Here is an 18,215-nt window from a genome sequence, read left to right on the forward strand (position 1 = left end):
ATTGGATAACATGTTGTTACGAGCAGCATATCACTTATGGTTGGCCGACATATTATCTTGGTATGTAAGCTTTCTGGTATATATAGGTGTGCAGATATGTATGTGAAGTGATGAGAGAGGTAACAAATAAGTGTGCAGTGTGTAGTGTGGACAAAAAGTAGTGTGTGGAGTGTGAGTTGTGGACAGTAAAATAGTTGGAGAAGAGTCAGAGTGCGAACAACATTGCAGTAATCCCTTATCAAATCTACTGTGGGCGTTTGGTTCTATAGAGCAGTCTTGCAGTAATCCTTCACCGGATTTGCTGCAATGGATAGTGGTATAGTGATCTTTTACTGGATCTATTGTAATTTTTATGAGTTGTGATCTGAGCTTAATCTGGAACTGACTTCATGCATTTGGAGATGCAACTTTCCTCAATTCAATTTTATCTAATGCAGTGAGCATTCCAGTATTGAATTGTTTTTGTAATTTGGCAGTGAGCCATCTGACAATGAGCCGCTCTTTTTGTAAACACCATATAACTAATTATATTATATTGAGAGCTAACACTCTCTATGGTTTTTCCCATTTGGGTTTTCCACATAAAAAATTCGGTGTTCCATTTGTGGTTGTGTTTTTCATGTTTATTCTACATTTTATATTTCATGTGCTTAATTGATAAATCTAACATAAAAGGTTAAGAAGTTGTGAAAAAAAATTTAGAGTTTGTGGGAATACTGATTCACCCCCCCACCCTTCTCAGTATTTTGGTCCTTTCAATCAATCCAATACTATGCATTTACATTTTTTGTATTGGTCCCTAGGCTTAGCTTGGACTACCCATTTGGAAAAAAAATTACTTTGTTCTTTGTATTCATTATCTCCCTTCAGGTTTTGACTCAACCATTTTATGTAGAAAAGTGGACACGTGCTAGGAAGGATTAAATAAGAGTACTCTGAAGGCTATTTCCCATATATAGTCATCAAGACAATGTACACTAAAAGTTGTGGATCTTTTCTTCTCTCCATCCTCTTCATAGACCCCCCCAATCCTTGAAATTCATCACTTATTTCCCTTCAACCATGTTATCCACTAAAATCTCATTATTGATTCAAATAGCCTCTATTCAATTTCAATCCTTTTATGCCTCATCTTTCCCTTCACCATCACCTTCCCAAACACTAGCCTTACCTACTTCAATTTGGTTTTCCTTATTAAACTTTTGCCTCACCAATATTCTATTTTTTTCTACCAAGTCACAACACTTTTACAACACAATAGCCCAACAATTCTAGAGAGACTATTTGTAGTGATCCAACCCAAATCTGAAATTTGTAGTTTTGGTTTCTTTTTTGTTTTTGGAGTTTTTTTGCAATTTTTATTTTTTTTTGTTTTCCTTTTTCTGATTTTTTTTTGTTTTTTTGTTGGGATTTGCAATCAAGTACAAGAAAATATTGTTGAAAATGATAAAGATAGCAAGTACAAATAATGAATGGAGGAATTTTTGACTTTATTGGAATTCAATGGACAATTACATACCATATTTAGGCATGTGCAAGTCTGATCATGATTGATACATGACAAAATTGATATAATTTGATGTTCCAGAGGTCTGACTGCTTTTAGTGGGCTCTAATCTGAGATTCCATGGGTTTGATTTGCACTTTCACATCTAATTCAAATATGATCTACTTAAAATGATGCTTGGAAACCTTTTGTTCCTAGTGTAGGATGCTACAAATGTTTCCAGGAATGTACAACCAACTATGGATGTTCAAAAAGTGTTTATTAATGATACCAAATGATTCATATTTGCTCATAAACCAATGGTATACTGCCAATAATGTTACAACCTAGAAATTGATTTCTCCTATTGATCTCTCTGAATTAAATACGAAATCAAAGCCTTGGTAGATCTTTCACTCCTATAGGTCCACAAAAATTGCAAGGGATTTCATCGTTACAACCTAAAATTAACACTATATGCCAAAGCTCTGGAGAAGTTCGAAATTCTTTCTTGTAAAAGTGAATCATAGGCTGCTCAAAATGGAAGATCTATGCTACTTTATCCTTCTCCAAACCCTACAACCAAATTAGAGTTGCAAATTATTAAATAAAATAAACTTTATTTTTCTAGGGTGGTGTCAACCTTCATGAAGTCTCTATTTTTTTTGTTTTAAAAACAACTTTAATGTTACTAGGAGGATCGAACCCCCTTGGTGCCCCCCCTCATTAGTTACTTTATTGTTTTTTTTATAAAGTAAATAATAAACCACTTTATTTTATTTTATTAATATTGTAAAGCCAATACTTTAATATATTAATATATTAAGATTGATGATGCACCTAGTCTCCTGGTGATGCCTAAAAATAGCAAGCTAACTCCCAATCTTCTCCTAAAAAGTAAGGATCCTCCTAAAAATATATGACTCTCTAAACATTTGGAATGACTCATAAAGCCCCCTGCATGGGTCCACAAGCTCCGGGTGGTCAACAGGCTAACTTCTAGTTCCCTCTTAAAAAATAGGAACCCTGCCTAAAAAATAGGACACTGACTCTAAGCTCCTGAAATGTCATGCAAACCACCTCCCAAAGAGCCACAAAACCCCTAAATGGGCTCCCTATCCACTATATTGGCCTACAAGAACCCTATTGATAAGCTAACCCTACTAGGAATCATCTACACTAAAGGGGCATTACAGTATTGATTCACAATGACATGTAAAATCCTACAAAGTTGGTTATTGAGAAGAAAAGAAAACTACTTTTGTGTCCATCCCTTAAAATATTGTCATCTTCACTTTGCATGGACCTTTCTTACCTTAGCCTCCCGCTTAGTTACTAGTTGCTAGGCACATTGATGAGGCATTGAAACAATCATCTAGTCAATTACAATTACAATGTACCTTGTGTGAGTGGACTATCTCATCACATAAGAATTGCATATCCTTTGTGTTCCATTACCATTCATACAATGTTCATATCAATTTTAAGAATAAACATTTTATTACATTTCTTGAATGACCATTAATTAAAGTATTTCTTTCTCGCCTTTTTTTGTATATTCACAATATATATTACAAATGATTTTGAAAATTTCTTATATGTATTTGTTTGGTAATTATTTCTGGATTTCATTTAATTTTTAACTTCACATATTCAAAACGTGTGATATTGAGGAATTTGCTAGTGTTTCATAATAGAGTAAAAAAAAACCTCCAAATGTCCATTAATATTAAAACAATGTTTTGAAATATACCCTAAACTTCTGCACTTGTGTTGAAAACATTGTTACAGAAAAAATCACCATACGCACGGCAAAAAGGTTTTAAGGCCTTGCTATCCTAAATGATTACCAAGAGGGGAATCTAATTCTCTCACAAATAGAAAAACTTTAAGGCCTTGCTATCCTAAATGATTACCAAGAGGGGAATCTAAATCTCTCACAAATAGAAAAACTAACTCCCTTAACTAACCTTACAATGTATTTCATTGTATTCATGTATTGTCAATCCGATTTTCTAACTTACCATACATCTCCTTGTAATCATGCATTCCAATGCAATTCTTGTGTTCCTTGTAATTATGTATGACTGTCCGTATGATTTTCTAACGAATGTATGTCCTTGTAATTGTGCATTGCCAAATTATTTTTATTATGCAGTTTGATATTATTTGATCAACGAAGTTGACAGTTTAAGGCACTCTTATTTTCCATTAATATTTTAGTTAACTTGTATGGCATATGACACTATTTAAAGAAGAACTATCTGTCGTTTGCATTGGCACTTTGACAACTATTTTCCTTTGCAATCCATTGTAGAACTGTCTGTTACACCCTGCAAAATACCTTATCTCCTCCAGTAGCAAAAGGAAACACTTGAGACTCCTCAAAATCAGAGGGAGAACCTACGGGTCCATACTAAAATCATAAAGGCTATTGCACCAGTAATTGTTAGCACCCCTCTTCTTGATCGCATATATTCCTTCCATGTTAATGGACCAGTAATCTTAAGTGAAATATCATGGATTTGATCTTTAGTTGCTTCTAATGAACCTGAATTGTCTATTACAATATCAGCTTTTCCTCGTTTCAAATCCAATGGCATTTGAGAATTTATTCGATTCAATGCCTGTTCTTCAGAGGTTCCGTCCCTAGCCATAAGCCGTTGAAGTTGAGTTTCAGGTTCAACCCAAACCACTATAATGGGCTTTGTGAGCCAGTCCATTTTCGCCTCAAATAATAAAGGAACGTCAAGAACAATTGTTTCAGATCCCTTTAACCAAAGCTTCGCTATTTCCCAGTAAATACCAAAACCAATATATGGAGCCAATGCCCTACACAAGAAGACAAGATTTGAGTCAAACTCTGAAATAATGTGACTGCTGAACTTCGTTTATAAGAAAATTACTCTATGAACCGCAACGACAATTATAAGCAACAAAAAAGATGAAACTCAATCAACCTCAGCAAGCATTCTGTGTATTAGGACGCTTACAGAAGGGTACGAGGCTGGATAAATTCTCAAGCACTTAGATTCAAACAAAACTTTTGCAAACTAGAAAATGACACCTCTAAAACGATGGTCCTCACTATGGATTAAAAATTTCTAGAGGTGACTAAAACATTCAGAGTTTGCAGGAACTGATATTATTCAAGTCTTGGAACCCATAACAGTATCAAAGACCTAATCGTGCTTTCAGTACTTGTGTTCCTGCAAGAGGAGCCTTTTCATAACTTACACTTTTGTCAGATTTTAATGTGTTTTGCCTTAACCATTCAGCCAAGAACACATGTACGTGACAAAAAAGACAAATTCAATCAACGTCCGTAAGCTGACTGTGTACTAGGACAATTCTAAAAGAGCGTGAAGCTGATTATATTCTCAAGCACTTCAAATTCAAGCAAAACTTTTGCAGCAGAAAATGACACCTCTAAAACTTGGTCTTCAATATGGAAAAAAGGATTTCTAGAAGTGACTAAGTCACGAAACTCTCCAGAGTTTAGAGGAACTAATCTTGTTCAGGTGTTGCAATCCATAAAAGCATCAAAGCACAATTCACTTTTGGTACTTGTATTCCTGCATGTCTTCATAATTTACATTTGTTGTCAGATGTGAATGTGTTTTACCTTAAGCATACAGCCAAGAACTTGGTGACAGCTTACTTCTATTATTATTTGAATGAGACAAATCTTTACAAGAACGCTAATTTTTAAAACTTCATAAAATAAATACTCGTTCGTGAAATGATCCAGTTATTGTGCCTAATATGAGAATTACTAATATTCTCAACGCCAATGGTAACACATTAAAGTAATAACCTATTCATGAACTTATTTTAATTATAATAATGAAGATAGAGATCAGAGTAGCATGTACCATACAACAGAAGGTTAATTCATATATTATTGCTATGTTACACGAAGTACCTACTGTGTAGAGATATGGGAAATGTTCAATTGTTGTAGAGACCACTGGATTCAGTGGGTGTGCGTGGGACATCGGCCTCAAAAAGCATATGTTATCTATGATAGAAAAAGGAAAAAAGTGTTATGAAATTTATGAAAAATCCTGGAACCATAAAATTTGCACGCTACAGTCTTGCGTCATTTTCCCAGAACGATTTTCCTCTACAATCTTTTATCTTTGCAATCGTTTCTTTGACCATATATGTTTAACAAAGCCAACTAATTTAAATTGCTAGATTAGCCTCTCGATTATTTGCTAGCTTTTCTAATTTCTAGTATTGGGCTGACACTTACTGTTTTGTAGTTTTCATATATCATAGTTTGAAATTAAACTAAATAACTTTTGACCAAATAAGTATATTCTCCGAACAATTTAAATTAGTCAGTCAACCTTTAAGGACTGCCCCGCCATTGTAATTTTATTATTTTTTAAAAATCATCAAATCGTTGGCGGAAAATGCTTTCGATTTACTGCTCTACAAGATAACAGACTCCAAAAGGGAGCAATCTGTGTGTCCAAAACACAAAATTGTCCCAAAAAAATCAAAAAACTGTTAGTGAAAGAAACATCTGCAATAACACAGGTGATGCTGTACTCTCACTATTCATACTTTCCCTTGTTTCTCCACGAGTATTAGTTTCATAGCATCCGTGTCTTTTGTTTGAATTTTGCTTCTTGCGGTTTGTTTTCTCTTTCCAACTTTGAGTTGGAAGGCACTTTTCCCCGTCAGTAGAGATGTCATTTGTGCAGATGAGAGAGAGTGAGAAGACCTATAACTGCAGTAAATTGTCGTGTGAGCTAGAATGAGGGGAACAACTTCTAGCTGATTAGGGAAATGAAGTTTTGGAACAGAAGGTTAAAGTATTTATAGGATAACGTAATAGAGGAAAATTTTGAAGATAAATGGATTAAATATTGAATTTTCCTGTCTATAATTGAATCCAACATGTCATGGTTTGGGATGAGCTGCCCCTTTTCAAAAATCTCAGTTATATCTCTTTTAAAACTGCCATTTGATAAATCAAGTAGAACTGTATATTTGAATATTTGAGGTTCTTGAACTCTACATCAATTTGAGAATGAGGGATAAATCATCCTCCTCCCTACCTCTACAGATACCATAAAAGAACACAAGTAATCACATAACAGCAAAAGTTTCCATGCTATTCCGTATGATACGATAGATACAAACAAGGAACCGCAGATTAGATGCGGCATACAATACAAATGCAAACAATACCACATTCAAACGTATGTTTTTCTCAAAAAACGCTCTATAATTCAAACAAGAGAGCTTCAAGTGAACACAAACCAAGAATGGCAGTAAATTCAAAAAATGCAAAGATTTTTCCTGCTATATTAGGCGCTGTTTTTGGGCAGATTAGAAATTAAAAACTTTGATGAAAATTAAAATTGAAATGTTGTCTTTTGAAAAATTTAATGACAATTTCATGATAGTTGTTATAATATTCATATTTAATACATACTATATGTTGTTATATATTTTGATGTATAATCCAAATTGGGCCATAGAACATTTTGAATTTAGATTAGTTGATTCCACTAAGTACACTAACTAGCTTAAATGACAAATGCCTTAAGGCACTTTCACACTCCTAGGACACCATTTCAGCAAAATAATTGGTTATGTAGGACAATATATGAATAAACAAGCATGTAGTGAAGGTAATGTGTGATCCAAGCATCCTGGAGCCATAAGCAGCTGAAAGCAATCCACACGTGATGGGTTCAACTTTAGATAACTTGTCAAGCAAGTTCAGCTTAAGACAAACCCACAGTACAAAACAGAATACACAGACATGCTTGTACCCTTCCCAACCCATCCATATGGAAGAAATTAGCGTACCCAAATGGATCCAAGGAAGCTAAAATATATACAAATCTGGCTTTTAAAAAGCTTTTTCCAATTGGGATCTCTCTTCAGTTCAATTGATATATGCCTTGAGGGTCATCTGATTCATCTTTGTTCAGTGTTTTGACTTTGTAGCATGTGCAACTGAGTAGAGTGAATTGTAGAAGCAGTTTATAAAGGAAGGCAAGCATAGAAAACCGTTGTCAAAATGTTATCCAGTACCACAATAATCTTGGAGGAATCAATAAGTCAAATTGGCTTGTAAATATCACATTATGATAGTGGCATGAGGACGCCAAACTTCATTCTTCTAGAGTTCACTTGGTTTCTCTAGACAGTAATTTCTTGTGATAGTTGTGTTTTACTAGCATTGTTTCAGCACATGCCTTCAGCTCGTGTATGCACCTACCTACAACAATTTCAGTATTTAAGCATTATGATTCTCATTGTTGAAATGCTATCCAGTACCAAAATAGTCTTGGAGGGAATCCATAAGTCAAATTTTGTGCTCCACAGGGACCCGTCCCCTGCCTTGGTACACCTGTCCCTATCCTAAAACATGGACTCGAGATATGGCGTTCTATTGCCTTATACAGCCCCCCCTCCCCCCGCTTATACTAGCAGTGATTCAAACTCGAGCTCCGATTTTCATACAGACCTACCAATTGCATCTGCTGATTAGGGACAGCCATATATTTACTATGTTTTTGTCATTTTATAGTTGAAACTTGGAGCCTTTGAGCATTTTGTTATAATTCTTGTATAATATGTATGCACAACAATGAAAGCATTTGAATTTCATTAATTTGTTTTTCAATGCCCATGTGAAATCTAAATTCATGTCTAATGTTGTGTGTTAAGCTTCTATATGTCCATGATGAATGCTTTAACAATGTTATGATATGAATATTTGAAATTTCTTTATATTTTTTAAAAAAATCCATTTTTTAATAGCTGTCCCCTAAAAAATGGCCCAAAAGTACCCCATACCGAAAACACGTCCTGCCATCCCCTACCATCCCCATCCCCAAAACTTGGTTGAGCATAGATCAAATTGACTTGTAAATCCCTCATCATGATAGTGAAAGGAGGATGCAAAACTTAATTATTCTAAAATTCCTACATTTGGTTTTTCTGGACAGGGTAATTTCTTGTGTTAGCTGTGTTTTACTAGCATGTTTCAGTTCTTACGCCTTCAGCTCATCTATGCATCTACCAAAAACAATTTCAGCATTTAAGCATCATGATCCTTAGGCAATTTATGATTTTTTAAGCAATGAATTTACAGGATAGTAAATACAATTTCCTAAAAGAATTATATATAAAATAAGATGCATGTTGATAAGATTGCAATGGAATATTTAAACTTATTACAGATTAGATTGGTTAGCCCAATTTGAGGTTTATTAAAATTTGAGTAATTTTAGAAAAGCACAACCAAAAAAATTGTAAGGTTGAAATTGGCTAATCATTCACACAATATCATTGGCTCAAAAGAACCACCTATTTCTAACTGGGGTGAACTTAAGAAGCTAACCATAAAGCAATTTTATCCAGTTGTAATGAAAAGGAAGGTCAAGTAATTGGCAATACTTCAGGCAGTGAGAAGGCCAAAGAATGGAGAAGATTGTCTCAATAGAATAGGATTCTGATTTACATTACTACGATATCTTGAAAACGTACATTTGAGGATTCCCAATTTTAAAGAGATCCGTGATGCTAACCAAGCCTAAAGTCATAGATGAGACATGCTTTTGATCCTATCATCTACAGAAGGAAAAGAAGAAGGGTCCATCACTACCATCATATAAAACAAAAAAGAAAGGTGGTTCAAGTCAACAGGAAAAGGTGAATAAAAAGGTAAGCATGATGTTGCTACTACTTTACAGAGAAGGAAAGTAAGAATCATTGCAGGCATTGTGAGGTGAGTGGTTATATAGAAAAGAAATGTTAAAAACTATGTATTAAGAATTGCATCCTAGAAACGCTGGAAATTATTTCCTTTGAAGAAAAAAAAAGAGGGAGCACCTCCAGTGTAGATGAGATAATTGCTTGTATTTCCATGCGAAGAGAGGTATGCTTGAGTAACAATGAGGTTAATGATAAATGCGAACATACAAACTGTTCTATATCAAAATTCAAATTGAGAAGATAAAAGTTGATGCTCTTTTTGATTTGTGTTCACTAACAAACTTAAATTCTGAAAAGCTGGTAGTCAACCTTCGCTTGATTACATATGACATCCTAATCTTAATTCATTAAATTGGGTGAAACCAGAAGTAGAGATCAAAGATTAAAAACAATAATATAAATTTTAAGCTATAGATAAATGAGAATTTCATTTATGAAGCTCTGCTCAATGTTTTTTCTTACTTGATTTTATGATGCAGTGTTTGGTCGCCCATATATGCATGCTAGAGATGCTATTATCATTATAAGAGCAACAAATAAAGCTTGGTCAAAATTGTAGAAAGCTACATCATCAATGCATATAATGTTAAATCAAAGGTCTGCGTAAAAGTTAATTAAACCAAAATATTGACTAATGTTAATAAAAAGTTTCCTTTCTTCATAAGTAGGAGATATTTTCCACATTGTGTCAAGTTATGATGTCAATATCAAGATTCACTTGCAAACTCGTTGGCACATATTTCACAAGTAGTGTTTTACATGAAACCATCTCTCATGAGAAAGTACGGTCCACTTAGCATTCATTGCATCTAGATGATGCTTATAGAGGTGAAGCATCAAGACTTCCCAAGATGTAACCCATCCCAGTGCTACTCCAACTCAAGTGCTTTTATCCATGGAGTTTCCCCCGAGGTCAAGCCCACTTAGTTTGCTACCGCATTGCTTTCTTTATTTTGAGAGGTTTGAGAGGTATGCAAGAGGGTGGTTCAGTTGAATAGTAGGCTTGTTCTAGCATGTCTGCTAACAAAGAGCAAAAGCAGACAGAATATTTATCATAGTCTCAAGGAAGATTTCCAAAAGCCAAAAAGCATGCCAACTAAGGGAGATAGAAAATGAGAACCAATAAGTACAAGACTGCCCTCTTCCCAAGAGCTTATCAACAATCACTAATGGAACATATGAGGTCAAGAAGCAATTTTGATCTTTTTTAGATCAATAAGTAAACCATCCTATTAAAGACATTAGATTTCCACAATCCATAATAATAGCCATGAATTGTTTCTAGATTTAACTGTGTCAGTTTTGCTTAACTGTGTCAAATTTGATGCTAAACAGATCTGACAGTTAAATCCAGAAACAATTCATGACAACTATCCTATTACTTTTCCATGAGCCTTTCCTATTGTAACTGTAACAGGAAAAGCTGGTTCATGGAGGATGTGTATTGATTATACAATTTTGAACGGGATAACCATAAAAAACATATACCATCTTCAATATTTCTGATTTGTTGGACCAATTTGAACATGTAAGCAATTCAAAAATTTAGATTCAAAATTCAAGTATTACCAAGAAAGAATTAAGGATGTCTAGGAAACAACATTGAAGAAAAACAAGGTTTGTATGAATGGCTTGTGCTTCCTTTTGAGTTACAGAATTCTCTTGCTAATTTAACGAGTTTGCTGATTGAAGTATTGAGAGCATTCATAGATTATTGTGACATTGTATGTTCATGGTGAGCATCTAGTGCATATGAGACAATTTTTACAAGTTTGAAGGAGTTTAAACTTTTCAATTCAAAATTCAGATATAAGAGACAAAATTGAAGAAAAGGCAAGGTTTGTATGAATCGTGCTTCCTTTTGAGTTATGCAATGCACTTGCTAATTTCATGAGGTTGATAAATGAAGAATTGAGAGCTTCCCTAGATTGTTGTGACGTTGTATATTCATAATGAGCATCTAATGCATATGAGACAATTTTTACACATTTTAAGGAGAACAAGTCATTTAATTCAAGAGACATTGTCTATTCACGATAAGCATCTAATGCATATGAGGCGATTTTTACAGGTTCAAAAGGTGAATAAGTTGTTCAACTCGAGAGACATAATTCTACAAAAAATCATTAGCCTATTCGAAATATGTGGTTGGAGGAGAGTTGACAAGCAATCCAACAAAAGTAAGAAGTCATTTTGAAGTGGCCCAAGACTTCCAATATAACCAATATAAGGAGCTTAATGAGGGCTATCCAGTGCTTGAGAGAGTTCATCAAATCATTCTCCACAGTTGCAGCACTTTTGCATTTCATAGCAAGTGGTAAGTTTTTGAAAAGAAATCAGCAAAATGAATTTCTAGAATTAACACAAATTCAGCAATGTGTCATTTTTGACATTACTTGATTTGCAAAAACCATTTGAGGTGTCTACAAATGCAAGTGATTATATTTGCAATGAGGTAAGTAAATCTATTACCAATGTTTTCATGGAGCAGTTTTGAATTATTATCAAATGGCAAGGAAATGTGTGCACTTGTTCCTGCAGTTGAGAAATGCAAGCACTATCTTATAGGTAAAGAAACCATTACCCACACAGATTACAAACCACTCCTGTATCTGCAAGAACAATTTTTTGACAGTGATATCATTCGGCTATCAAATTTAAAAGAGGTATGACTATCCAGTTGGATAATATGTTGACTAGACCATAGAAGCAAATGTCAGGAAAAAACTGGGAAAATATCAGGAACCAAAAAAATGTAGAAAAATTCTTGAAAAAAATAGAGGAGTAACTTATGTTACTTGATATTGAAAGCCCTCATAATTGCATAGAGAAAGAGTAAAGTGAAACAATCGCATGCCATCACATCATCAGTAGAGCTTAAAAATTAAGATCCACTCTTTGCCATAACATCATCGGCATAGAGTTTCAAAATTAAAATCCACTCTTTTGGCTTCAAAGGACCCTCCAATGATTAGGTGACAAGTTGTGTAACCCATTTAAGTGTAACTTTTAGAAGGCGTTAGCAATATCAAAACTTTCCAACCCAAAAGGATGTGGTTGCAATGAAAGTCTTGGGTTGATGTAGCATCCTCTTATTTTCTAGCACTATCATCACTAGCAATCCAAGTCATGCTTTGTGGACCTTCTCTAGCTTGTGGTTGCTAACGTATGTTATAATCCAAAATTACATGTTGCTTAGAAAACAAGTGGTATATCTTGACAAGAAAAGAGGGCAAGGGTTGGGGAAAGGCATGCCAAAAAGGGAAACTCCAAAACTTGACACGTAGCACAATCCTTCCAAAATAAAACACAAAACAACCACACTTAGGATTCTTGGGATTTTTGCAACTTCCAACATATGATTGGCACATGAGAAAAGATAGGGAGCAACAATTTTACAAACTTATGACCAAGGGAGACACATTAGGTAAGTTTCTCGGATCAGTTATGACTGATGGGCTAAATAAGGCCAAAAAGAATGAGAGGACTATGACTCAAGCAAAAATGGACACAATCAAAAGGGGTGTAAACAAGTATCATTATTCAAGGAAGTTAAATTTGATGTAAGATATATGGGTTAATTAGCATCCCCTTCTACAAAAAAAAATTAATAATGCATTTAATCCAAGGTGAATGTTATCCTAACTTTAATCAAAGGTACTTAAACCTCACAAGAGTTAAGATTGATTTGATACACAAGAGGTGGATTATCAAACCCTCGTATGGATAGCAGCTGGTAACAAAGTATGACTTGAACTAAGAGGATTTAAGGAGTCTTGTTCGAGGAGCGCCTGAAAAGTGAAAATAAGAATCCCAAAGCTGTAAAGGGATCTGATTAGAGCTGTTGCAGTAAAAGTTCTGTGATCAAGTAACACTTGATGCACTACAAGGGAACTACTATTGCATGGTAGACATGGCATGTCTTCACACAAAAAGGTTGTTCCAAAATAATCAAGTAACACTTAACGCAGAGAAATGAACATCAGAATTCAAGAAAGCACAATATGTCTTACCACTAGTCAAGCTTTGTGACTATCAAGTGACATTTTGATATAGTGAAGAACTCATGATGGATCAAGTGACACTTTATTCGTGCACGTTTGATATACTTAGTCAACTGACACTTGACATAATACAAAGTGTTGGTAATTGGCTAAGTGACACTTAGCTATGCATTGAAATGGGTTAGCCAAATAACACTTGACACCTACATGAGTTTTCAATTGATCAAGTAACACTTGATAATTGTGTAACTTCAAATGCAGTAAGATAGCTGATTAGACCTATCGCTCAAAGGTGTATTGAATTTCACAAACCAAAGTCAGTTTTATCTATCATTGGGTATTTCCACAACAACACCAAGGAAGTAGGATCTTACTTAGATCTGTTTTCTGTGGACGTGAGTTTTCTAATCTGAAGTTCCCTATAGGTGAACGTGATTTGTGAGATGAAATATATGCTTTACCTACCAGTCTTGCCTTGTAAAATTAAAATGATGGTCTGAATGTGGGACTTATTGCACATTTTAAATACAAAACAACAGAATTAATTAAAACACATTTCAAACATGAATAAATAGCTTTAAAAAATGAATAAAAGCCTTATTTTTACAAATCTAAACCATACACTAATTTTCAAAGCAATAATTTTATTAAAAAAAAAATTTAATAAGTAAAAATAGCATTAAATAGCACTGATTCTGATTTATATGCATTACAAACATACCTAAACATGCAAACGAAGCATTAAGGAAAGAAAACAAAGTCTAGAAATACTTGGGAAAAAAGTGCAAAAAAAAAGAAACTTGGAACTTAGAAAATTGCAAAAAATTGCTCCTTCAATCACATTTGATTGCTCGAGCAAGATTGCAAATGCAGTGTGAGGAATTTGGAAGGATCAGATGCATTTTAAAGGGTAAGTTTGTGTATTTTTGGGTGTGTTCATGTTCTGCATTCTGCTGCATCTTGCAAGTCCATGTTGCAGACTTGAGGCAAGTCTACAACACAGTCTTGCCCAGACCCAGCAACAATTAAATTTGCAAGTTTCACATTTTAAAAATTGAATCACAAGTTCTCTGTAAATTTTTTAACCATGATCTGGGAAACTTTGGGCCTATTTTAACTGATATCCAGTGCTAGTTATAAAAAATCCACTCTTGGGCCAAATTGACAGCACAATTTTATTTCCATGTCCCCAGAATGATACTGCATGTCTGTAGCATAAGCACAATAAAAGAACTACAATTCTGACCTTCATTTGTGATCTGGCAACAAAACAGTAAGTTTATATGAAAATCTACCATGGCATACTTGCAATCCTATTCAGACAGCCAAATCTGTAATTTAGTATTCTGAAACTTCAAACAGTATAACTGTTTTCTCCATAATCTAAATCTGGTGCCTTCATATTATTCTACACATTGTTTTCGGATTGAATATGCAAGGCATTTTCAGTGAAGAAGTTCATATAATGGAGATATTTCAGATTTTCTAGTCTGTTTTTTTTCCATAATTCAAAGTACATCTTGTTTGCTTTGGGTGTGCATGGCTTATGCAAAATCTAGCACTAGATGGATAGAAACAATTCAATTTTTTAAACAAAATAGACTACCAATATAAATGCACTTCAATAATCAATTTATGTATTTCAAAAGAGGAGAAAATGCTACTTTCATCTGTTGTTGATGGTAGCAGTGGGTTCCACATCTTGCACGAGGCTATACCATGGAAACATCATACACTATTTAATACAGTTGTCCATTAATTCTTAGCACTTAGCAGACAGGTTGGCTTATGAGACATGAATTCTGAGACAAGTTCAAAACCAGTCAATGCAATAAGGTAGTCAAATCTGTACAGGTTTATAGTTGTAAACATATTTCAAGTTACTTGATTTGTAAATCACCATTTGAATGACACAAAGCAGTCATCATGTCTCAGCAGCCAGATATAAGGGGATCATCAAATTATCTGCTTTTGATTAAAGCACTAGACATGGTAGAGAGAAAGAATTGCTATGAAACCAAAACAAACTAAGCCTAGGTTCTACAATAACGGTAGCAAGCATATGCAAAGGAAAATCAGCTAACTCAAGATTTAACTATTATATGGATAGTGATTGTTGCAGTCAAAGATAAAGCTTCCTCTAGAGATCACCCTTGTGTATATTGCAGCTTTTCATGAAGTATTGATTCTCTAGAAAAAAAACCATCGGAATTCAACATAAATTTTCTTCTTTGATTCTCCTAATTACTATTAGTATGTTTCTGTTAATTGTGGCATGGGAATTATATTTGGGAATATTTATTTCGCATTATTAATATTGGTTTAGCAAAGAGCTAGATGGAGAATATAACTACTCTTGGCCTCCCCCTATTGGAGATTGAATCAAGATACAAGAAAAGAAGAATTCTACGGAATTTTGAACATTATGCATAATTTTGGTTCAAACCAATCTCTAAATCAAAGAGTTCACCAATTACCCTTTTAACTTTGAACCCAAATAACAGTTTTGAACATATCTGCAAGATTTTGGTTCAAATCACTCCTTCAATCAAAGAGTTCACCAATTACCCTTTTAACTTTGGAACCTAAACTTTTAAAAATGAAAGCTTTTATCATTTCATGTAACATCTAGTTTATTATTTGACTTTCATGTTACCATATGTCCTGTGGGGACAAAGATTAATGTGGGCCAACATGCATCCTAGAATCATCAATTGTTATTTATTCTATATATAAACTGAATATCCTGTTATGAGGTTTTGAATGCTATGTTGTAATAGTTTGTCTGTGTCAAATTCTACAAAATGTAAAACTGCTGAATGGCAATAGTTTACATTTGTGCCTACATCTTGCTGTGGTCATGGAAAGCATGTAACAAATACCAAGTTTATTCATAAACAGAAAAGTAAATACACAATTTTTAAAACCCAGGAAGCAACTGTATTTGTTGTTATACCTGTGGTCAAAGTAGGTTTTACTCAACCATAAGCCAGTGGCAACTGACAGCTAAATGTAATTAAATGTTAAATCTCTAAAGAAAATTCACGTATCTAAGGCATTGGAGACCAAAATGCTAAGTCCCATCTAGAGATTCAAAAAGAAGTTCCCATTTTTTAATGACTCAGTACTTTGCATGATTGCCCTTAATATTGGAATTCTCTTGCCATTAATGTCTAAATCAAGAATAATATTGGAATTCTCTTGCCATTAATGTCTGAAACAAGAATAGGGTAAAAAAAAATTCTGCTAAAGAAAACTCAGAATAGAAAAAGCAATACTCTAGAAAAAATAAATAAAAATATAAAAGATGACCCACTTATTAAGAAGTTGTCGTTTTGCAGGATCAGCAAAGACAATCTGACCCAATCGTGCCCGGTCAACTTCCCTATTCTCTTGCAATATGTCTTGTCCAAAAGTAGCTACTACCTTTTTCCACCCACCTGTGTCTTTTCTCAAGGCTGCCTGCAACATTTTTCAATTTGAAATCCCACAAAAAGAAAAAATCAGTATCGCAAGATTTTATAGCCAAGAAACAATACCATGCAGACCATGAGACAACAGAGGGAATTTATGGAGATTGATATATGGCTGAAAGAGCTATAATGGCAAGATCAAGTTTTGTGCAATCATGGCTTATAAATTATAAAACATAGGATATCTTGATAAAATCAGGAAGCAGATGCAGAAAAAAGAAAAAGTGAAATAGGACTAAACTGAAAATGACAGCCAAATTAAATAGGAAAATTGAATTCATCAAATAGACTCAAATGTCAGCCCTTAATTCCAAATAATTTTCCTTGGTATGTCAAAATTTTATCAAGTAGACTATTTAACACTCCTTTAATGATTCTCTAGACATAAATCTCAAATGACACAAGGAGCACTAAAACTAATGATACAAAATTTATTCTTCTGTAATTTAGAATAATTGTAAAACAAAATCCAAACAGCTGCACATGGTATGTTATGCCCATTTCTTTGACAGGAACATGTAAATTTAAATGTTTGGTCCAGCCAACAGATCTGATGATCCACTTCTGAGATGTATATTTAAGTCCAAATATCTTTGCAACATCTGATATCTATCTTAGAGAGTAGCAGTAACCTATATATTGTGAAGTGAAGACATAGAAAGTGATACATACATGAGCTACTTTATCTGCATCAACCACAGGAATACCATAGGAATGAAATTCCCTTGAGACTGTACTTTTCCCAGACGCAATGCCTCCTGTAAGCCCTACAATCCTCATTCTGACAATCAATATTCAAGAAGAGGACAGTTAGGTTTCCCTGCAACAAATAGTACTAGCAATTACACTTCAATGTGTAATGGGTATGCCAAAGCAATAGTACTACAGAAATCTAAAGTAAATAATAATTTATTCGAAAATTCAAATTTGCAATATCATTGGATGTAGTTGCCACTGCCCTGGTAGACATGTATGCAAAATGTAGAAGCAGGCACACGGTGCATGATTTGTTTGAAAAGGATGTAAAGCCAAATGCAATTGTTCCAATGCGCATATGTAGGTGCAAAAATGTTTTAATGAACAGGTGCACCATCAATTTATACAACAATAATCATATCAACTTTTTTAAGCTTGTTATAATAATTGTTGGCACAAAAAACACCTCCTAAATGATGTACTCAGGCAAACCCATAGCAAAATCAACAAAAACGAATCAGAATCCCGTATTGACCTTTTTCATAAAAGCAATGAAGGCATGGAAACTGTAGTAAAATTGAGATAAGATCTCCTGAGTGGTCATTAAACTTCAGTAGCAGGTTAAAGGAAAGTCAAATATAAAAATGGGATATTTATAGAGTATAGGTCAACTCATACTCATACTTTTGTGTTTGCAGAGCAGCAATATTTACAGAAGCAGAATTTTATTTAACCTTTGTGCTCTTGTTTTAAACATTTTAGGTCCAAACCACAAGCAATCTGATCCTACAACTAGGAAATCAAATT

General features: G+C 34.1%; 1 protein-coding gene across 2 annotated transcripts in view; it reads right to left on the reverse strand.

The window, feature by feature from the left end:
- Positions 1-3,668: 3,668 nt before the first annotated feature.
- Positions 3,669-18,215, reverse strand: part of LOC131048390 (dephospho-CoA kinase) — a 72,240-nt gene continuing 57,693 nt past the window's right edge. Inside the window, exons 2-4 of one of the 2 annotated variants that reach the window (XM_057982339.2) lie at positions 17,385-17,532; positions 16,556-16,701; positions 3,669-4,318 (exon numbers count right to left, since the gene is read on the reverse strand). In XM_057982339.2, the coding sequence (XP_057838322.2) occupies positions 3,877-4,318; positions 16,556-16,701; positions 17,385-17,492 (696 nt within the window). In that variant the 5' untranslated portion in view covers positions 17,493-17,532 and the 3' untranslated portion in view covers positions 3,669-3,876. The remainder of the gene's footprint in view (positions 4,319-16,555; positions 16,702-17,384; positions 17,533-18,215) is intronic. The other variant, XM_057982338.2, reaches the window with a different exon arrangement.

Source organism: Cryptomeria japonica, chromosome 8 (genome assembly GCF_030272615.1).
Source record: "Cryptomeria japonica chromosome 8, Sugi_1.0, whole genome shotgun sequence".
In the NCBI taxonomy this organism is placed as follows: domain Eukaryota; kingdom Viridiplantae; phylum Streptophyta; class Pinopsida; order Cupressales; family Cupressaceae; genus Cryptomeria; species Cryptomeria japonica.